The sequence below is a fragment of the Rhinolophus ferrumequinum genome, chromosome 13 (assembly GCF_004115265.2).
Source record: "Rhinolophus ferrumequinum isolate MPI-CBG mRhiFer1 chromosome 13, mRhiFer1_v1.p, whole genome shotgun sequence".
In the NCBI taxonomy this organism is placed as follows: Eukaryota; Metazoa; Chordata; class Mammalia; order Chiroptera; family Rhinolophidae; genus Rhinolophus; species Rhinolophus ferrumequinum.
The window spans coordinates 58,235,731-58,259,237 of record NC_046296.1 but is presented as its reverse complement, the minus strand read 5'-3'; the positions used below and the strand labels follow the sequence as shown (position 1 = coordinate 58,259,237).

The window sequence follows — 23,507 nt, the reverse complement described above, 5'->3', positions numbered from 1 at the left end:
CCAGTTTTCCTCACCAGTGTTTACTGGTGAAGATCCACGGAAGGGGTTCTGAAAACGTGGTCCCAGGATCAGCAGCATCCACATGACCTGGGAACTTGTTAGAAATGCAAATACTCAGGTCCCACCTCACAGGAACTGAATCAACAACTCAGAGGGGGGCACTCAGTAATCTGTGTCTTAAGAAATCACAGCAGGGGATTCTGAAGCTTGCTCCACTCTGAGAACCCCTGACCTAGGGTTACCCTTCGATTGTCTATTTTCACCTTTTAAAGATGCTTTTCAGGTTCTGTTCAAATGTCTGCTTTATTGAGCCTAAAATTATCTTTGGGCATATCTGCAGAAGCAACTTTAAAACAATAAAAATGTGTCCTTTAAAATATTTCACAGCAAAACAAGTATTTGCTACACATTTTATTCACTTTCAGACACATTGCAATATGATGGTTGTTGAAATAGATGTTTTTAATCAAGGCAATAAAATCTGAATATTCACTTTCATGTCACTACTGCTCTGAAACTCGTTCACTGCTGGGTAATCAATATTTACTTGAATTTTCAAAGTATACCCCAGTCTTTAAGCAAAGCATAAAAGGCTGTCAACTAAATGCGTTCATAGAGGGACACACACATACACATGCAGAGAACACGACACTCTGAAGGAGGCGCTGGGAGGAGTTTATGCGAGCATTTGCAGGGAGTTGCACTGTTTCATCTACACTTCATTTACCCTGTCCCCCTTACGAGTCATAGCAGGAAAAGGGTCACAGACTAGGGTATCACCTGTGTCCCTGGAAGGGCTAACGTGAGAATTCGCTCAGAGAGTAACTAACCCTGAAAACGTGGTCTCATTAGCACTTTGCACTAGCTACCTGAGATGACCAACCAACAGCACTAGAGCACTCACTGAACTAAATAACAAATGTGCTGGCTTCTTGTCTAGGTTCTGCCACTCTCTAGCAGGTTATTTAGCTCTGTGGGGCCTTCCTTACTCCTTCCTTGAAAAATAAGGGTTCAAGGTGGGATTTCATGCAGACACGTTTAGCTCTAAGATTCTATTAATTCTTTTTTCTTCCTTTTACAACTTTTTTCCCCCAGTAGTGGAATCTTTCCAACACTCGCAAAAGTACAAAGATTAGCATAATAAACCCCCGTGTACCGATTGTCCACTTTGTACAATTATTTTTTTCTCCAGCTTTATTGAAGTATGGTTTTACAACATGATTGCTTTTAAAAGTGTACAATGTGATGATTTACTAAACATATACTCGTACGTTGTAAAATGATTACCACAAGCAAGTTGACACATCCATCACCGCATACAATGTAGTGTGTCTGACATTAAGCTTTTGATGGACAAGGTATCGATTTCAAAAGACATCCATCTTGAATAAACATACTGCCAGCTGCATGTCGCAGCATTAGCAAAACAACCAGAGAAAGAACTAGGCTACCTCCACCCATGAAGGTCCCTTTCACAAAGACTTGGGTAACCTAGATAGCTGACTGCTTGAGTGACCCATTCCTCCCTTCCTCTGCCCTACTTTCAGTTCTTATACTTCAGCCAAAAAAAGAGTGAACCCCTGAAACCCTAAACACTCCACCCTCAACACTGATAAAGGTAAAGCCCCAGGTCCGCTCTCTCTCTCTCTTCCTCTTCCCCTCCCCCATGTAGCCTTCAGAAACTATAATAAATCTTGTTCCTCAAAGTTCTCTGATGGCTTCTTGCTGAAGTGCATCCTGCAATCCATAACTAGAACCACAAGAGCCATCCCAGCCACAAATAGGGGTCCTGGGGGGGAAGGAGTGTCTGTGGAGCTCCCTACCAGTGATGTGTGCCCAGGTGAGAGCGCTACCATAACAGGCTCGGGACCCAGGAACAGACACTTTCTGTTGTTGTGATAGTGAGAACACTTAAGATCTGCTCTCTCAGCAAATTTCAATTACCTAATAGAGTATTATTAACTATAACCACCATGCTGTACATTAGACCCCCCAAAACTTACTCATCTTATAACTGAGAGTTAGTACCTTTGACTAATGTCTTCCCATCCCCCCGACCCCCAGCTCCTGGCAACCACAGTTCTACTCTCTGGTGCTATGAGTTTGACTTTTTTGGATTCTACATATAAGATCATACAATATTAGTATTTCTGTGTCTGGCTTATTTCACCTAGCATAATATCCTCCAGGTTCATCCCTGCTGTTGCAAATGGCAGGATTTCCTTCTATTTATGGCTGAGTAATATTCCACTGTATATATAAATGAGAATTAAGAGGAGAGGTCAAGAGCCAGGGACTTAAGATGTTCTCAGTAAGATGACACATGAAGAGTCTCATTTACGGCTTCAGGCGGGAAAAGAACAGAGAACCAAATTCCATACTAAATACACAACCAACGAGTATCTACTCTGTGTGCACGAGGGTGATTTTGTTTTGTGCAATAAGTACAGAGGGTGCCAAAAAAATGTATACACATGTTAAGAAAGGAAAAACTATTAAAATTACGCTGATGGTAACCACTTTGAGCACCTCTTGTAGTTGCAGAAGACAAACGTGACTTGTATTCATCTTTTTTAATCAGTATATATTATTACAATTTTAATACAGTTTTTTCCTTTCTTAAAATGTGTATAGATTTTCTGGCATCCTCTGTATAGTGTGGTCTTGACCCTATTCCAGTGAATAGCCAGAAAAAAAGATATGGATAAAAATAGGAATCACTTCTTTTCAATTGTTACCCACTTCTTCAAATAAAGGAATTCTTACAAATGTAGCATACCTGCAGATGTTCATAAGTGTGAAAGGAAATTCTACTTAGAACAGAAACTTTTCCTCTGCTACTCAATAGGATCAAGCTTCAAGGCACTGGCTTCTAAAAAACGGTCAGGTAATGCTTTTGAGAATGGACCAATGGCAGCTACTAAAGAACAAATATTTTGTAAAAACGTTAAGAGGTAACGTGTATGATTATTGCTGAGGTGCAATGTCATGTGTATACACTCACCTATTCTTGTGATCAGATTTATAATGTCAATACGCAACATTCCCATTTATGACTCTGACAGGCTGTTTCTGTCCCCTAAAATTCCTGTTGAGGCCCTAAGCCCCAATGTCATGGTACTTGGAGATGAGGCCCTTGGAGGTAATTAAGGTTGGAGGAGGTCATGAGGGAGGGGCCCTCACGATGGGATTAGTGCCCTTATGAGAAGAGACAGCACATAGGTTGGTAGCTCTCTCTCTGTCATGTGAGGACACAAAGAGAAGGTGACTATCTGCAATCCAGGAAGTGGGCTCTCACCAGAACCTGACCACGCTGAAACCCTGACCTTGGACTTACAGGCTGCAGACAGTGAGAAAATAAATTCCTGTTATTTAAGCTACCTCATCTATAGGTTTTGTTATGCAGTCTGAGCTGACTAATACAACGATAAAAAGTAACATGTAAATATCAACTTATTTTTAAATTCTACTATTTATTTCTTTATTAACAGATTTCATTTTTTAGAATGGTTTTAGATTTATAGAAAATTTGAACAGATTAGTAGAGAGAGTTCCCCTCTCACCAGCCCCTTTCTCCCTCCCTACCCATACATGGTTTCCCTTGTCATCAGTTGCTCAGTAAGTACAAGATGTTAGTACCGTAAGAGAGGCATACCAGAACAGGAGCAAACTAGGCAATGAAGCCATAGCCACCTCTCTCCTAGTCAAATTAACTAAGGGGCACCCATAGGACAAATGGCCCTTGAATGGAATGCTTACAGAGAAGTTTTATATCTATATGTCTATATCTACATATAGATATGTATTTTTCCCCCTCTATTTTTATTTTTTAGAAGAGTGAACATGCTAGAATTCTCTTAAGTTAAAAGCAGATAATTTGCATCTTTGTGCTACTACTTCCTCCATTTAAAGCCTTCCAGCAGTCTACTACACGGAGCCCTAGCTCTCTCCCCAGTTGCAAGGTTCCTCCCAATCCTCTGTGCCTAGCAGGAGCATACCTACTGAATCTCTCTCCTTGCTGTGTTTCTCCTGCTGCCTGTCACATCTCTGCACCCACCTCCACCCCTCCAAACCAAATTCTACTCAACTGTCAAAACCCATCTACTCCACACAGTCTCCTGAAAACCATACCGTGTTCTCTCCTTTGTTTACTCCTCAAGTACCCACATGATCAGCAGGCCTGTTTATCACCTAATCATTCTCTAAATATGACAGTGAGAGCTTTAAAGTAAGAACCATGGCTAAGGACCACGGTTTATAATACTTCTTCTCCACCATCCCTCTTAGTAAACCCTGAAACTGCATGATTAATAACTATACAGTTGATTACTAGTTGGTAAACAGAGAAGGCAAGTCCTAGACAAAATGTATGATCTGCCCAAATTTTTACAGAGCATTACCTGCAGAAGGATGAAAATGATTCTAACAATACTAAAATCATCAAAAGGTGACATCTTGGGCCATTAGCAGAGGTTTCTACTGGTGCAACTCTTACACTTAGCAGGCTTTCTAGCAACATGAACACTCACTCACTGTAAAGGAAAGTAGATGTTGATAAAGACATACCATCCGAGGTTGTAAGAATCTTCTTGTCTTTGGGGACCAAAGCATGCCCAGCATGACTGATAATCCAAACTGGAAAGCGTCTGTTTATTAAAGAGTACAAAGCCTTTGCAAATGTCACATAAAAGGCAGGAAAACCTGGGTTACCTACGAAAAGAAACATAGACCTCAGGTTAACCAAAGCAATAAACTCACAGAAGATGATGTGCGGACTGAAAAGAATTTATTTCTCCTCAACAAATCTAGTAACATTTACACACACACTTCAATTTTAATGTCCTTTATACCTTAAGTCTGGGAATGATCACATAGAAAATTTCTGCTCCCGCTTTGTTCTCCAATTGGTTCAAATAAATTCTTCTTCCCCTTTCCTCAACAGAACCACTAATCATAAACCAAATGCTCAAGTCCTAACACCAGCAGCCATTCTTGGTTTCTCCGTTTTTCACATCCAGTTCACCAATAAGTCCTGTCAAATTTGCATCTACAATACATCTCAACTTTGTCAACTTCTCTCCATAGTATTATCACTTCCCTCTGGGTTTTCTGAACAGCCTCCTGACGGGTCTTCTATCCACTCTTGTCCCCTTGGAATCCATCCTTTAGAGTACCCAGAGTGGTATCTTCTAACCTCAAACCAAATCACAGCAGTACCCTACAAAACCACCTCTCAGTGACTTCCCATTGTCATTGACGAGTCTAAAAGCATTAACGCTGCCTGTAAGGCGCTTCGGGATTTGACTATTCACAATTGCCAAGCTGCATGAAAACAAATTAGTGTAAGAATCATTCACAAGGAGAACTTGAAGGATTCTACTAAGTGTTTCCTTGTCATTCATCATAAGTATTTGTATTGTAAACAGATGTATAGTTTGATCTTTTGGGGAAAAGACCATCCAGCAATACAGTGGATTTTTCTTGTATATGCACAGAGGGATTTTTGACATGGGTTTGCTATAGAGAAACAGAATGAATAAATGCTCTTTTTCTTTAAAAGAGTCAATATGATACATCTTTAGGGGGAAAAGACAATGAAATGGGGTTTTCATCTTGCGGTCATCATCTGTGATACTGTCTTCATAGATACGAGGCCATTTCCATCAATATCTGTTTCTCCACTCAAGTTATCTACTTCTTTGTACTATTAGGTTTTCTCCTCTTTGCAGTTACATATATTCCTGCACTGATGTAACCTCTGCCATCCTTCAGAGGCTGGCAGATTTCTTCTTCATTGGCCGTATCTTTTAGTAATGCAGGAAAGTGGATTAGAGCATAGACTGCCTGGGTCGGAATCCTGGCTTTGCCACTTACTAAGTGTGGGACCTTTGGCAAGTTATTTAACCTCTCTGGGCCTTGGTTTCCGTGTCCACCAAATAAGGATAATAAACATACTACCTCGTGTGAGAACGAAATGAATTCATACATGTAAAGTACTTAAACACTGCTCGCTACGTAAGTGCTGCATAAATGCTAGCTATTCAACTTGTCATCACTGTCTAGCCATGATGACAATACATGATGGCATTATCATTCATATTATCATTTTGCTTCTGTTGCATTCTGACCTAATGACCCTAGTTCCCAATTCCTTTCTGTGATGGTGCTGGTGTCATCCTTGTTAAATAGCGTGAAAACTTCCTCCAATGCAGTAATATGCTCTTTGCCCAGTGACCGACTACCGCGCAGCTAGAGGAGAAAGAAGGGAGGACGGGTGTATCAGCATAAGAGCTATCCCACCTACGTACGTGTGGATGACACTGTTTCATGTTTTACATTTAAATCTTTAGTAAGTGTGGAATATTTTTGAGGATAAAGTACAAAGTAGCAATCCAACTTCTTTCCAAGTGATTAGCCAAGTGTCCCAAGTACAGTTATTATACAATCCATTCTTTCTGCATTGATTTGAAATGTCTTCTGATCCAATAGTACATTCTTACATTAGCTTGCTAATTCTGATTCCAAAATAATTCCACTTATTTTTTCCTTTTCTCTCTGCCAGCACCATACTGTCTTGATTACTACATTGTGTTTTTAACTGGCAGGGAAAAAAGTCCTTTTCCTTTATTTTTTTTCCCCTAAATTTTCTAGGCTGGTCTCATAACCTTTAGAATTATTTTCACCAGTTTCAATTTTTAAAAATCTCTTCAGAATTCAGATTGAAACTTTATCTCATTAATACATTAATTTAGAAAGATGTGATATTTCTTACATTACTGAGTATAACCTTCTTGGCCTGTGTTGTCTCATGTTCAAATGTTTTATGTCTCTCAGCCAAGTTCTGTTGTTTTCTTTACATGGCTAGAAAATAACAACAGCCAACATTTTTAAGTTCTATAACTTATTACATGCTAAAGCATTTAAGAGCTTTTCTTAAGATTTACTTATATTAACTCATTTAATCCTCACATGAGGTAGTACTATTATTATTTCCATTTTATGGATGAAGAAACTGTAGAAAGTTTATGTATCTTGCCCAAGGTCACACAGATGATAAGTGCTCAATAAATATTGGATGACTGAAAGAATATACAAAAGAAAATAGTAATACTGAATTTAAAGAACCCAAATTACCTGGTAGAGGATGTTCTGCATACCCTGTTTTAGTTAATCTTACAGCAGCTCTAAAAAGTAGTCAGCATTACCATTCGGGAAACGAATGGATGGCCACTTGCACCAACATTTAGCACAGAGTAGGTGCTGAATACATGGCAGCTATTATTACTATAATTATCATATTTTCCATTTTTTATTGAATCAATATGACATGTAACATTCTGTAAGTTTAAGGTGTACAGCATGTTAAAACCTGTCTACCGTTAAGGAGAATCCATAACAACTACATAATTTAGATGCAATAGTTGCAATGACAGGACATATAAAACCAACAAGTACTAGATAAAACAATTGCTATAACATAAAATTTTCTCCATATCTCTGAGTTTTCCCCCATAATGACTATAAGATCTTACGCATCTGATTCACTGCTTTACCATCATGGGGTAAGTGGTAATGCCAACTACTCCAAGTTCATTCGTTCTAGTCAATGCTATAGCTTCTTTGGCGTATTCTTTTAGTTATCAATTATTTACTGACCACTTACTATGTGGAAGTCACTGTGTTAGGCACAAGATAGAGAAGGGCCTTCCTGTAATTTATATTCTAGCAGGAGAATATGTACACATAACTAAATAAGATAATTCCAGAGTGTGATAACTTCTATGAAGGATCATGTGATAGAGAAGGGAAGAGATTACGATGGCCTTAGAAAAATGTCTGAGGGAGTGGCATTTAGCTAAGACCCAAAAGATGAGAAGAAATCAGCTTTTGAAAGATTTGGGGGAAGAGCATACCAGGGCAGGAGAAGGACAGACGCAAAGGTCTTCACCCAATAAAGAGCTTGCCTCTTGAAGAGCCAGAAGAGTCCACAATGGCCAGCAACATGAATTTCCAACTTGTAGCAGAGACAGCAATGGAAAATGTAACGCACAATGTTTAAGTGTCATTGTGTGCTTCGTCACTTAAATGTTATGGCTTATGTTACACTTTATGAACCATGAACTAAACTTCCTGGCTAGGAAGCCACAAAGAAAATTAAAGGGGGCTTGTTTATACAGCTAAAACCATATATATCTCCAGGTGTAGGGATGTTTGAAAACATTCCAACACAGTAATGCAAGTAAAACATTTTATCAAAGGATATCAAAATGTACTGTAAACACATGCTTGAACTTATATATATAGTCAAAAGCCCAAGCAACATGTAACAGGCTGTGGTAATTATCTCTAGACCCCAATTGTCAATAAACTCTTACTGTTCAACACTGCACACTTATGCCTTCCAATTAATCTCACAGGGGACAAAAACTTCCATGTATCAAGTTAATGTGGCACAGCATCTCTATGGAAGGTTGTCACGTGGACAGAACTTTGGGCTTGTCCACGGAGCCTGGTCAGCTCCCTCTCCAATCACCAAAGTCACAACACAAGACACATCACATGGTTCCATTATCCCCATACGACCACCTGAGAATTACAGTGATTCGATATGCTCTATAGTGAGTTCTCAAATTGCCTCCCTTTGTTCATTTCACTACTTAAAGAAAGTCCAAGAATACTGCTACTTAACAGAAATTCTACAACAAAGATTCACTGCAAAAGATGAAACTAAAAGTTCCTCAATGTGTGGATTCCAATAAATCACTCCTGATTATTAACACTAATTTTAAAGTGATGAATTAATTTTGCTAGCTACAAAAGCAAAGTGATTGAAAGCGAAATATTATGTCGGTCTGTCAGAGATGGATTAAACATGTCTATAGTGGTTTAACAATCCTTGAAATACTGTCATCCTAATTTTCCCCATAGTATAAGTAGACTAGACTCTAAAAGAAAATACAATTCTGAATCCCACAAACAACGAGCAGCACTAGCCTACTGCTCTCATGAACAACTCTAAGAAAAAGGGCCCAGGGCAGGAATGAGAACAGACAGGCAAACATAAAAGAACAATACGACACTAAATGTGATCTGCAAATGTCAAAGCACTGTAAAATAATGAGACAATAAAACAACAAATGGTTTAAGCTTCCCTTTCTCCATATCTTAAACTTGGCTCTCCCCTACGGTGGACTCTCTTCCTTTCAAGCCTCTGCAGTGGAGACCTCACTATTTTCTAACACCTCATGTACCTCAATGAGGGCAAAGACTTTCACAGCACAGTATTCCTAGTAGCCCCTAGTATAATAAGTGAGTGAACAAACACCTCTGATGGGAAGTAGAGGGAGCTGTCTGCTCCACCTAACCAGTTCACCTTGTTATAACAACCTCGGCAACTCTAAGACTAAAGCCATCTACTTCCATCATCAACATTTTATTCATTCTCGCAGATTCCCTGAAAACTTTGATCCTTAAATGACAGTTTTACTTGCCATTCCATGACTTAGGTGATTTCAAAATCTGGATGGACTGACTCAGCCAAAACCTTTATCCCATAATTCAATGAGTTCTGAAAGGCACGCCCTAGATCAGTGGTGTGTATGTCACAATCCCTTGTTGGGCTTGTGAAACAGAGATTACCCCACCTGCAAAGTTTCTGTTCAGAAGGTCTGGGATGGGGCCCAAGAACTTGCATTTCTAACAAGTTCTCAGATGACACTTCTGGTCCCGACACCAACTTTAAGAACCCCAGGGCTAAATCGTTTCATTACCCAGAAATGGTTAACAATCAAAGCATCCTAACTCTGATAGCTCTTCTCCAGCTCAGTCTTCTGTCTCTTTAGACCTCACTCCCAGTCACAGCACTGCTCACAAACTATCTACTTGTTTTTGGTCGGTAACTCCTTCCATCCTGTGTATGTGCTATTCTCAACACTGACCACTTTCCAAGGCCCCAATCCACCCTCTGCCATCCTTACTCTCAACAGATCACCTCAACTAATTAACGGAGAAAACAGAGCCGGGAGGCAGAACTACTTCACTCCCTCTGACACACCTTCACACTGCTCCATTTCAGTTGCCAACTTCACCTCCTTCACTCTAACCTTGGAAGGATAGCCCTTCTCCAGTCCAAGATACTGTTTCTATTTATTTTCTCAATCCTATACTCTGCCATGGCTGCCAAATCTCTGCTCCATCAAATAACACTTGTCGTGCCTATAATTTCAAACTCTCCCTCACTAATGGCAGAGCATATGTATTTTTAATTTCAGTAGATTCCACCAGAGTGCTTTCCAAAAAGACTGTTACATTGTGGCAGAAGATTGGAAGTTTACTTCCAGAAGAGATTAATTCAAAGGGAGATTTTGGATCAGGAATCTTAGGCCAGCTGAGAACAGAAGCACTATGCTAAGAGGTTAAATTAAAGTGTTAATGAGACACTGAGACTCACACTCCTTCCCCTCGTTCAGCTCAAACATTAGCAGACAGACTTCCACTCCTTAAACAGGATATCAGAAAATTCCTTTCTGGGAAAGCTGAACAATTCAAGAAACAACTACAGATACTGAAAGGTGGAAATCCTCCAATGAAATGCTGGGTCCCTACCCAATCACCCCAAGCTGAGGATTACCTAGAGTAACCAACCATCCTGTCTTGCCCAGGAAGATTGTGGTAGTATCAAAAGTCATGTGTCCTGGAAAACCTCTCAGAACACACCTGTGGATAAGCCCCACCCCTAAAATTAAGCAAATAAAAGAGACAATTAACAACCCAGAGAAAACAAACAGAAATATACAAGAAAAGAAATGTAACCATAATATCCCATAGGCTTAGCTATATAACATATAATATGATACATACTGACAGCTTCATTTTTAATCTTTAAGGCTGATATATATATATATATATATCTCAGGTAGGTATAGGTATCCGAAACATTTTTTGATTTATAATTCAAAAGTGTTTCGAATACCTATACCTACCCCTATATATCAAGCATTTACCCCTAACATTCTATTAACATTGATCCAGTAAAAGTCACAAGTGATCCAGTGGCCAAAGCCCAGAATAAACACTCTACAGTAAACTTACAATCATCTTGAAAAAGAGACAAAAAAATTTAGAAAACTTTCAAAAAATATTTGATAAAGTTTTAATTATTCTAAAAATTCCAAAATTTAAAAAAGCGTATTACAAAATTATGTCTGATATGTTTCCAATTGCTATTATATATATGTGTGTCTGTATATATATATGTGTATATATATATATGACAACATTATATATATATAATATAAATGCATTGAAGAAAAACAAAAAGCCCAGCCACCAAACTATTAAGGGTGGTTGTTATCAATGGTTTAAGAGATTTTACTTCCTTCCATAGGTTTTTCATATTTATTAAAAATTTTTTTGCCATCAGACATTGTTATAGGTATCTGTATAGTCTCCTCATCCAGATTTTTAAACTTACCAGTAATAATGAAAATAAGCAGCTTTGGCCTGTTGGCACTTTGATCATTCAAGAGGTCAGTCCAGGGCCCACATTTGAAAACCTGGGTTTCAACTCCACAACATAAAATGAATTCCTCATGCACGGGAATTTCTTCCTTGATTTCTGAGTCCATTTCTAAATAAGGGGAGAAAAACAATATTAAGCGTCACTAAAATGTAAAACCTTGAGCCAAAGACAATAGTCAAGAATAAAAAAGGCAAATTTCAACATACTGAGAAGGAATGCCACAAGGTCATATGGGACATAGATGACTGTTCAGCTCTTCTGGATTATAGGATTGTGAAAAACAAAGCAAACCACAAGAGTAGGGAGGAACAGGGAGGCGGGTCTTTGGTGAACTACACGACTACAGAGGAGTGTGAATCAAAATCAGATTAGCCTTGCCACAATTCTCCTCTCCAGTCTAAACTGACAATAACCATGGGTAACTTCTACTTCCCTCTGCTGGAATTCTCTTAGAGTTCTGTGCTCTACCAGTGAGACAATCCCCCCACCTTCACTGGTGCAGACTGGTGCAAATACAGCGGTTATGGCCCTTGTTCTCTCCCAGATAGAACTGTAAAGAGCGGCAGTGAACTTGATGATCTCAGTGTTTTCCTCCTTTAATCCTCTCATCCCAAATTCTGTAAGCATGCTGTATGCATTATTAAAGCACTGCATTATTAAATTATGAAATGGGTAGAAAACAACAGGAGACAACATCATGAACAATTTCCTGAATCATCAAGATTCCACAAGGTACGCGGAAAAATGCAGTCCCAAATGATTTAGATCACTCTTCCCTCTCTGCTTCTGCCTTCCCTATGTCTACCATCAAGACTGTTGCTCAAACGGTCCGTGGTCTTTCTATCCTCAACTATCCCCCATTCATTCACAGCCCTCCAGAGTCCAGATTCCAAGTACCCTTCGAGCTTTCTCTGCTTTTCCCACTTTGCACTCCAGTTTGTCCTGTCCTTGAATTTCCTCAGTGTCCTTATGCTGTTCTGCTCCTATCACTTTGCTAATCTTTCATTCCCCGACCACTTCTGGAATGCTTTGCCCACTTGTGCCGGTTATCAATTTAGTGCCCCAGTTCCAACTCATTCTTCATTGCCTTCTCTGGAAAAATGGATCTGGGCCTTTTAAATACGTGCCCTCTACCAGCTGACATGATGTGAAACTTTGTCAGAAGAGTGTCCTGGAGACACTGCAGAGGAAGGGGGTTTCTTTTGGGCTTTCAATGTATCTCACAGCAGGTTTCTGGAGCAATTCCTTGTTTTTAACCCCCTCTGCTGCTCAGGCTGTGAAGTCTTGCTAGTGCAGTGATTTCCAACTGCAGACAATATGGGTCCAGAAAACATATGCCAATACCTGGGAATAGTTTCCTTTGTCACAGCTATGGGAGACCTGGCATCTAGTGAGTAGAGGCCAGGGATGCTGGTAAACATCCTGCAGTGCCCCGGACAGTCCCCACAACAAAGAATCATCTAGCCCAAAAGGTCAATAGTGCCAAGGCTGAAGCAAAAACAAAACCAAAACCAAACCTGCTCTAGGGCCAGGTGCCTACAGAGCACAGCTTTCTCCAGCATTTGGCCGGCTGCTACACACCTCCTATCTCCAGCTCGTTACTCAGGAAGCAGCAGCCGTGTAGCAGGAGTGCCACGTAGTGTAGCCTTGCGCCCCAGACCAGGTAGCTGCTCCCTAAACCCTCTGCTTAGCCCGCACGCACACACTGGAGGCAGTCCACGCTGGCCTAAAGGGCCAATCACCGGCCCTTTGCCCCATGCAGTAGCCTGGAACTGCCCCAGCCAGTAGAGCTGTGGGTGGCTACAGAGGGAGGGCTCTCCAAATCCTATTGCAGCAGTACCCATCGCAGTGTCCTAACTGCCTCGCACCCACCTCCCCGCCTCAACTCACCTGCACCCCGAGGGTGACTACTGTGGCCCTTCCAACACAGACACAACACACCTGCAGCAGCGCCGTGATTCACTGCATACCCTCCCACCGGTGTGGGTTCACCTGCTGACAAAGGGACTGCGCATCAGCTCGGGCCCAGAAACCTACCAGATTGCTCCTATCATCCAGTGGGCTGCAACCACACCTTCTTCAATGAGATCTAAACACACATTCTCAGTTTGTCCTTCCTTCGGTACTTTCTCTCAGCCCTACAGCACCTTTTAGAGTTCTCATTATACAGTAACTTTAAGGTTCCTTTCCTACCATGACTTAATCATTCTTTATGTTAAACTAACCATTTCAGTGACTGTGTGGTTTCTGTCTCCTTGCTAGACTGACATTTCCCCATGTGTCTATCCAAATATTTCTCTTCGAATCTTTCCCATCTTAGACTCAGCTCAAATCCTACTTCCTACTTGAGGTCTTCCCTGAGCACCCCAAGTAAGGAAATCTCTTTCTCTAAACTCATAGCACCCACCTTTCTCATAAGTCAGCAGTGGTAAGGTAGCCAGGTAAGCATTCCCTAGCAATCTCCACACTTGTGTCTTCATGCCATGCATGCCTCACAGCACAACTGTCAAGAATTCACTGCAAACACCACCTATCCCTCCCCTGACTGAACACCTTAAGGCAATGGTGGCGAGGATATAGTGAAATGGGAGATTCCATACATTGGAGGTAACAATGAAAACAGCCTTTACAAAGCAACCTGGCAGAACAGGACAACATCCATAAGGATATCTGATGCAGTCAATTTTGGGGATCAATTCTAAAAAGGAAACTGTGTATAGAAGAATAAGTGCATAGCATGCTATGTACAACATGGCAGAACTGAAGAACCTAAATGGCCATTAATGGAAGAATGGTTAAGTAAATATGATAAATCGTTACATTGCCACTAAAATGATATACATGACTCAACATTAAGGAAATGATTAAATAAATTGTAGTTCAATCTTATCATGATCAACTATTATGTTCCATCAAAACTGCTCAGCTCTGCTAAATAGGTATAATTTATCCATCTGCTTTCTAACATTTCTAAAATCTCACTTCTCTATTCTGATGTGATGTTGCCTCTTCCATTTTCTTCATTTATACCTTTATATTAATTTTACTGTCATTTTAGTAGACTTAGGAAGGGACAAGAAACAAATATTTATATGTATACATGTATATATATATATTTCAACCTCCATGGGTAACCAAAAGTCCAAAATGGATTTTCTTAAATAAAGCTACTCAGAAAATAAAAGATTCTCACTTAGAAAGTGGGGATTCCTCTCCATTCAAAGTATATCACTGACTAAATAAAAGTATCATCTCACCTTTTCCTGATTTTCAGTTCACTAATAAATGTAACTGTGACACAGTCTCCACAACTATCACGAAACACAGTATATTTACAAAGATCATATGACATTTATAAAGTGTTAGCAACAATATTAATTTAGCCGATAGACACAGTATTAAATTAGAGAACTAACAGAGAAGATGGTGGCTAACCTTAATACTTGCACCAGAAGAGAATCAGTTATTAATTATATTCAATTCACAAATACTTAACTTAGTAGATGACATCTTGGAGTTTGATTAGCCACAAAATTAATGAGAAATCAAGTATATATGAAACTCAAGCATAGTCTATAAAAATTGGACAACAAACAAAACGGGAAATCTAAAACACCACCTCAATTAACCACAACTAAGAAACTTGGAGTTAATGTATGTATTTATCAAGTATCTTTTAATTTAACTTCCACTGAATTCCACATAGCCAAATAAAACAGAAAGGAAAACTTAAAGTGGGAGAATTCAAATTATTCATTACCTAAGAATCCAAGGTAATTCAGTCTACAAACAAGTGTCAGATGAACAAGGGACGATGCTTTCTAATGACATATTAAAGGCTGATGGCCCTGACTTCAGCCACAGCCCACAAGCAATCTTTAAAGAAATCAGTTTTGATAAGCAGCCAAGACTGAGGCTGGATAAAAATCAAGTGTGGATAAAATTTGCACAACTAGGCAAGCCTTACTTATGAAAATACAGGTATTCATCTGCTTATATTAATGAGTTTCTAATTTTACTTAGTAAAAGATTTTTTTCCAATTAAATCTTATACAAACCTAGATAGCATATGAAACAGAAAAGCAGCATTTGCTCAGTATAAATTTTAGAGGTTTAAATTTATAATATTTATTTATTATAAAGTCAGCCACACAAGGAAATAAACTAAAAGAATGTAAAAAATGTAAAATAATATACCACTCAAATACTAATCCAAGGAAATACGGTGTAGCTATACTGAAATCAGATTTAAAAAGTAAACTTGAAAGTAAGAAGTATATGAGAGAGAAAGAGGGACATTTCATAAAGACAAGAAGTCAAAGAAAACTTAAATAACAAAGTCAGAACCATCTTGTTTCAGAAATCAACCCTACAGCCTGACTTCTCTGTCCCCATACAGAGCACCATTACTTTCCCAGTCACCTAACTCAAAAGCTTCTTTGACAGCTCCTGCTGTATTCTAGTGGAACACCCACAGGCAAGAAAAAAGGAAGCCAGCAAAAGAATGAAAAGGAACAATGAGAAATGGGCATGAACTAAGTAAGATACATGAAGTGAGGTAAACTAGAAGGGAATTCTTCGAGAAAGTTAGGGGCTGGTAATGAAAGGTTTAAAATGTATAAATGTCAAAGAGCAAGAAAACGGAGGCATTAGTAAGAACTCACATTTAAGAGTATTTTCTGTAAGTCAGGCACTGTGCTAAACACATTATATTTTACCATTTAATCATGACAATAATCCTACGCGATGGGGATTGTTATCTCCTCCCTCTATCCCCAACAGAACGCGTGAGGAGAAACTTGATTGAAAGCCATTAGGAATTTGCCTAAGGTCACACATTGGAATGTGGTAGAGCCAGAATTTGAATCCAGATGTCTGAATGAAACCAGAGCTCATGTTCTTTGTTTTAAATGTTTTACTTACATACATAATTTCACTTAAATGAATAAATGAGATATACGCATAAGCGAGTTTTTTAAATGGTCTACTATTTTTCTTAATTTTTTGCATACCTCATCACTATCTCTCTTTACCTCCATGCATATCACTAAATCTGTTATTAACTCAGTATCAACTCTTCCATTTTTCTATAATCACATACGAATATACATAAGCATTTACATAATTTTAATAAATATGAGTGGTCAGTGACTGACAAGTAGGAACATATTATACATACTTCTATGCATTTTGCTTTTATATTTAGTAACACATTAAAATCCTGCCAAGTCAAATAGTATAACTTTAATTCACTATTTTTAATGGTTCTATAATGCGGATACACCATAATTCATATGGCCATCTCCCTGTTGACAGGCACTCTTATTATTTCCTAGTGTTTTGGAACAATGTTGCAATAAGTACTCTTAAATCCCCATGTTCTTACATGTATCCACATACACCAGTTCTTTTGTTTCAAATGGCCAGATTCCCAAATGTGGAATTACTGTGTTGAATTTTAATAGGAACTGCCAGATTGCTTTCCAAAAAGAGTGTAAAAATCACATTTCCTCTAGCAGTCTAGGAAGTTATCTTTCCCCTTACATCCTACCATCAATAAGTGGTACCATTATTTTTCATATTTGTACTGTTTGGGTATAAACTGTCTCACTCTTTATTTTGCATTTCTTTGACTACTAGTGTATTTAAACATCTTTTCATGTTTGCTGGTCTTTGGGATTTTCTTTTCTGTGAATTGTCTATTCATATCTTTTGCCGGGGTTCTAAGTGCGTCATTGCTTTTTCTTATTGGTTTGTAAGAGAACTTTGTATACTGCTGATATTAACTCTTTTTTGGGCTCCTATACTTTACCTATAGCTTCCTAGATGTCTAATTTTTATGATTCTAATTTTTACATTTAAACCTTTAATCCATCTAGGTAAGGATCCAAATGTTTTCTTTCAGATAGAGCTACTTGTGCTAATACCATTTAATTAAAAAAAATCTATGCCCACTGATTTAAAATACAATCTTTTTCATATGTTAAATTTTCATACTGTTGGGAAAGAGCTTCTTCAGCATAGTGCTGTGCTGTCAGTGAATATGGCAGTTGGGTCCATGGTTAATTTTCTTTTTTTTAATTAAAGTTTATTGGGGTGACAATTGTTAGTAAAGTTACATAGATTTCAGGGGTACAATTCTGTACTACCTCATCTATAAATCCCATTGTGTGTTCACCACCCAGAGTCAGTTCTCCTTCCATCACCATATATTTGATCCCCCTTACCCTCATCTCCTACTCCCCACCCCCCTTACCCTCTGGTAACCACTAAACTATTGTCTGTGTCTATGAGTTTTTGTTTCTCATTTGTTTGTCTTGTTCTTTTGTTGTTTTTGGTTTACATACCACGTATCAGTGAAATCATATGGTTCTCTGCTTTTTCTGTCTGACTCATTTCGCTTAGCATTATACTCTCAAGATCCAACCATGTTGTCACAAATGTTCCTATATCATCTTTTCTTACTGCCGAATAATATTCCATTGTGTATATATACCACAACTTCTTTATCCATTCATCTATCAAAGGACATTTTGGTTGTTTCCATGTCTTGGCCACCGTAAATGAAGCTGCAATGAACATTGGAGCACATGTATCTTTATGGATAAATGTTTTCAGTTTTTTTGTGTATATACCCAGGAGAGGGATTGCTGGGTCATATGGTAATTCTATTCGTAATTTTTTGAGGAACCTCCACACTGCCTTCCATAGTGGCTGCACCAGTCTGCATTCCCACCAACAGTGTATGAGGGTTCTTTTTTCTCCACAGTCTCTCCAACACTTGTTACTATTTGTCTTGTTGATGATAGCCATTCTAACTGGGGTGAGGTGATATCTCATTGTGGTTTTTATTTGCAATTTTCTGATGGTTAGTGATGTTGAACATTTTTTCACATGTCTATTTGCCATTTGTATGTCCTCTTTGGAGAAATGTCTCTTCAGGTCCTCGGCCCATTTTTCAATTGGGTTGTTTGTTTGTTTGTTGTTGAGTTGCATGAATTCCTTGTATATTTTGGATATTAGCCCCTTATTGGAGGCATTGTTTGCAAAAATCTTCTCCCATTCAGCTGGTTGCCTCTTTATTTTGTCGATGGTTTCTTTCGTTGTGCAGAAGCTTTTAAGTTTGATATAATCCCATTCATTTATTTTAGCTTTTACTTCCCTTGCCTTTGGAGTCAAATTCATAAAATGCTCTTTGAACCCAAGGTCCATAAGTTTAGTACCTATGTTTTCTTCTATGCAGTTTATTGTTTCCATGGTTAATTTTTAATTGGTAAGTATAGAAATCAAACTGATAAAACCAAGAGTCAATATTATCTAAATCTGAAGTATGGCCATTGAAAATTACCTGTTCTACTTAAAATTGTCAGTGTTATTCAAGTGAAAAAGGAAGAAAGGAATGAGCTTTCTGAATCTGGAACTATATCACAAAACTCCTTTAAAAGTTTTAATGAGCAAATATAAATTTTCAAGTTCATTTTTGATTCCTGGTATCTTTTTTCTAGAGTTTCAAAATTCCCATCCCACATATCATAGCCAAACTTTAGAAAACTAATAACAAAGGGAAAAAAATCTTAAAAGCAGCCAGAGAGAAATGACATATTACCTATAGGGGAACAATGATTCAGGTGTCAGTAGATTTCTCATCAGAAACTATGGAAGCCAGAAAGAAGTGGCACATTTTTCAAGTGCTGAAACAAAAGAACTGTCAACCTCGAATTTCATATCAGACAAAACTATCCTTCAGAAATGAAGGGGAAACAAAGATATTCTCTGATGAAGAAAAACTAAAGGAATTTGTTACTAGCAGATCTATCCTTAAGAAGTTCTCTTAAAGGCAGTTCTCCAAATGGAAAGGAAGTAAGAGAATAAGGTTTAACTTCAGTACAGGAAGAACAACGGAATGGGTAAAAGTAGTGATAGTAGTGAGAACTATCCTTCTCCTCATGAGTTTCTTAAATCATATTTGGTGGCTGAAGTGAAAATTATGGCATCATTTGATGTGGTGCTCAATGTAAGTAGAGGAAATATGATAATTACATTTAAAAAAGGGGAGAGGGTAAAAGGACCTAATGTAAGTAAGGTTTCTAGACTTCATTTCAGGTAGCAAAATGTCAATACAAGTAGGTTATATGGTAAGTTATGTATGTATATTATTATACCTAGGGCAACCACTAAAAAAAGGGTACTAAGCAATAATATACTCAAAAACACTATAAATAAGTTAAATGAAATTCTAAAAAATATTCAAGTAACCTATAAGAGGGCAAGAAGAAAAGAATGAAAAAGTGAAAAACAGGAAACAAACAGAGAACAAGTACCGTGTTTCCCTGAAAATAAGACCTAGCCGGGCAATCAGCTCTAATGTGTCTTTTGGAGCAAAAATTAATATAAGACCCAGTCTTATTTTACTATAAGACCGGGTCTCATATAACATGATATAATATAATATAATACTGGGTCTTATTGTTAATTTTTGCTCCAAAAGACACATTAGAGCTGATTGTCCGGCTAGGTCTTATTTTCGGGGAAACACAGTAATAAAATGGCTGTCTTTAGTCCTAATATAACAATAATTACTTTAAATATAAATAGCCTAAATATACCAATTAAAAAGCAGAGATTGATAGAATGCATTTAAAAAGAAACATGACCCAACTATACGTTGTCTAGAAGAAAGTCACATCGGACATAACAATATTGTTATAATAGGTTTAAAATAAAAGAATGGAAAAAGATAAGGTGGGGGGATGATAGAGATAGAAGAGGGTAAAGGGGGTCAAATATATGGTGATAAAAGGAGAACTGACTCTGGGTGGTGAACACACAATGTGATATACAGATGATGTATTATAGAATTGTATACTTGAAACCTATATACTTTTATTAACCAATATCACACCAATAAATTTAATAAATAATAATAATAAAATAAAAGAATGGAAAACGATGTATCATGCTAATACTATTTTTTTAAAGAAAGATTGGCTATATTACTATCAGATAGACTTCAGAGCAAAGAAAATTACTGTACAAAGAGTATATTTTATAATGATAAAAAGATCAATCCACCAAGAAGACATCCTAAATGTACATGCACCAGAGACTCAGAATACATGAAGCAAAAACCAATTGGCCTGAAAGGAAAAACAGAAAACTCCACAATTATGGGTGAAAAGAACTACTAGACAAGCAACCAACAACATACAGAAGAACTGAAGGACACCATTAACCAACAAGATGTAACTGACATATCTAGAACACTCATCCCAACAGCAGCAGAATACATTTTTTTTTCAAGTATCCATGGGACGGTCACCAAGGTACGCTATATCCTGGGTCATGAAACAAATGTAAATGTAAAAGAATTAAAATCATATATCTTATGTCTTCTGACCATTATGGGAAAACTGGCAATCAATAATACGAAGACAACCGGTAAATCTCCAAACACGTGGAAACTACAGTACATACTTCTAAGTAATCATGGACCAAGGAGGATGTTTCAGAGGAAATTTTAAACATATACAGAACTCAATGAAAATTAAAATACAAAATATCAAAATTTGTGGGATGCAACAAAAGCAATGCTGAAAGGGAAGTTTATAACACTATATGCTTACATTAGAAATGAGAAAAGGTCTCAAATCAATAATCAAGAAAGTAGAAAAAGAAGAGCAAAATAAACCCAAAGCAAGCAGAAGAAAGAAAATGATAAATACCAGAGCAAAAATCAATAAAATTGAAAATACAGAAAAATCAACTAAATCACTATTTCTTTTAAAAAGGTCAATAAAAGCAATAAACTTCCATTAAAAAAAATAAAGAGAAGATATAAATGACTAATATCAGGAATGAAATAGAGGTTATCACTAAAGATTGTACACCATCACCCTAATACCAAAACCACGCAAAGACAGTAAAAAAAGAACACTCTCATATCTATACTTGAACAAAATATTAGCAAACAGTATTCAGCAATGTATTAAAAAGACTTATATCCCACAATCAAATGGGATGTAGTCCAAGTATGTTCAATGTTCGAAAATCAATCAATATAATCCATTTCATGGTGCTCCAAGAAGAAAATCATATGATCATATGCATTAACTAAATACAAACCACTTGACCCTGCAGTTGTACTCGTGGGCACTTATCCCAGAGAAATAAAAAACATGCTCACACTAAAAGCTTACAAAGGTTCATAGCAATTCCATTGTAATAGCCCATAACTGAACACAACCCAAATGTCCTTCAACCAGTGAATGATTAAACAAACTGGCACAGCCATACTATAGACTACTACTCGGCAATGAAAAGGAACTACTGACTCATGTAACAATTTGGATGGATCTCCAAGGAGCTATGCTAAGTGAAGAAAGTCTTAAATAGTCACATACTGTATGAATATATTTATACTACATTTTTGAAATAGATAAAATTATAGAGATGGAGAACAGAGTAGTGGTTGCCCAGGAGTTAGGGACTGGGGTAGGAGATGGTTGTCATTATACAGCATGAAGGAACCCTGTGGTGATGGAACAGTTCTGTATTTTGAATATACTGGTGGTATACAAAGCTATAGACCTGTACACACAGATAAACAAGTGCTTGTAAAACTGGTGAAATCTCAATAAACTCTGCGGATCATATCAATGTCAATTTCGTCACTTCAAAAGTGTACGGTACTTATGAAAGATGTTACCCTTGGGGGAGGTTAGGTACATGAGGACTTCCTTGTTTTTTTTTTTTTGTTTTTTTTTTGTTTTGCAACTTCCTAGGAATCTATAATAATTTCTAAAGTTTTTTTTTAACCCTAATAACACATTTATTTATTTAACTGCAACTTGTGTTAAGTGGAATGAAAGAGAAACACTGGGAATTTTACCACATAGCCCTATATAAGCTTCAAGATACTGAAGTCATCATATAAAACAGATGCATAAACAGAACGTTTTTACATCTGTATCCACCCATTAAAGTAATATCAATTCCATCTTTCTCCAGAATAACATGTCAGAGGAAGTAACCATCTGCTATATCCTGACTTGATGACAATCTCACTACTTGCAACAAAACTACCTTCTTTTTCTGTAGTTCTTTCATTTGTGAAGTACATTTTCATCCTTCTCATCTGGCCTTAATAACACTGCAAAATAGGCAGTACAATTAATGGAGCAAGTAATTGAAGGTCAGTATTTTTATATTATTTGTCCAAGGTTATAGGGCTTTAAAATGGTAAAATCAATTCTATCGTCTTCTGACTCCTACTCATAGTATTTTCCAGTCACATACTACCCTGAAATTGTATGCAATACTATAGAATCTGAAAAGTAAATTACATAATAGTGTAGAGTGGAAATGGATACGATGCACTTTACCTCAAGATTCTCAGAAGGATCAGCCTCCTCCCCACACACCTCTCCCAAATTTGTTACACTGGGTAGCCTTGAAAATTGACTCTTCTACCAATCTCTGTCTGACCTTGACACTTCCCTAACCATACCTTTGAGGTTCAGCAGTAGTTGCTTTACTAATTGTCTATGGCACCAAGGTTAAAACGGAGCTTTAACAGTCTCTTGCTGCATTAATAAAGGGTCATGAGACTAGTAATTTTACATTTTTTTTTACAACTTTTACATTTTGTCTTACTTTGCTTTTTAATGACAACATACTAATCTCTAGTGAGAGTCTTCTCAAATCCGTGCAACTGGGTCAGAAGAGCAATCTTATATGATGACTATAAAATCCATCACTAACCACTGACTAAATATCAGAACTAAAGCACATACTATGCTCATGATGAACGTGCTGAATTATCTTGACCTGAAAAAGGAACAATTTTTTTTCATAACGCCTTTGCTGCTTCTAAACCTATGAATCAAGGAACAAAGTGTCCCATCTGCATCTGTCTTGTGCAGAAAAATTAAAAACCCAAGGGTGAGTTTCCAGTTAAGGCGCCAAGGATAAATGAAAAGCAGTCTGA

At 37.7% G+C, this 23,507-nt stretch overlaps 1 protein-coding gene across 7 annotated transcripts in view; it reads right to left on the bottom strand.

The window, feature by feature from the left end:
- The window catches only part of LDAH (lipid droplet associated hydrolase), a 90,203-nt gene that overhangs the window by 65,660 nt on the left and 1,036 nt on the right, over nucleotides 1–23,507 (bottom strand). For 3 of the 7 annotated variants that reach the window (XR_004424822.1, XM_033124818.1, XM_033124820.1), the window contains exons 2-3: nucleotides 11,474–11,629; nucleotides 4,567–4,710 (exon numbers count right to left, since the gene is read on the bottom strand). Coding sequence is in view for 6 of the 7 variants with exons in the window: in XM_033124818.1 (XP_032980709.1) it covers nucleotides 4,567–4,710; nucleotides 11,474–11,627 (298 nt within the window). In the remaining variant the exon portion in view is untranslated. Of the gene's footprint in view, nucleotides 1–4,566; nucleotides 4,711–11,473; nucleotides 11,630–11,727; nucleotides 11,747–13,038; nucleotides 13,220–15,281; nucleotides 15,322–23,507 lie in introns of those variants that run through there. The other 4 variants (XM_033124822.1, XM_033124821.1, XM_033124819.1 and 1 more) reach the window with 4 other exon arrangements.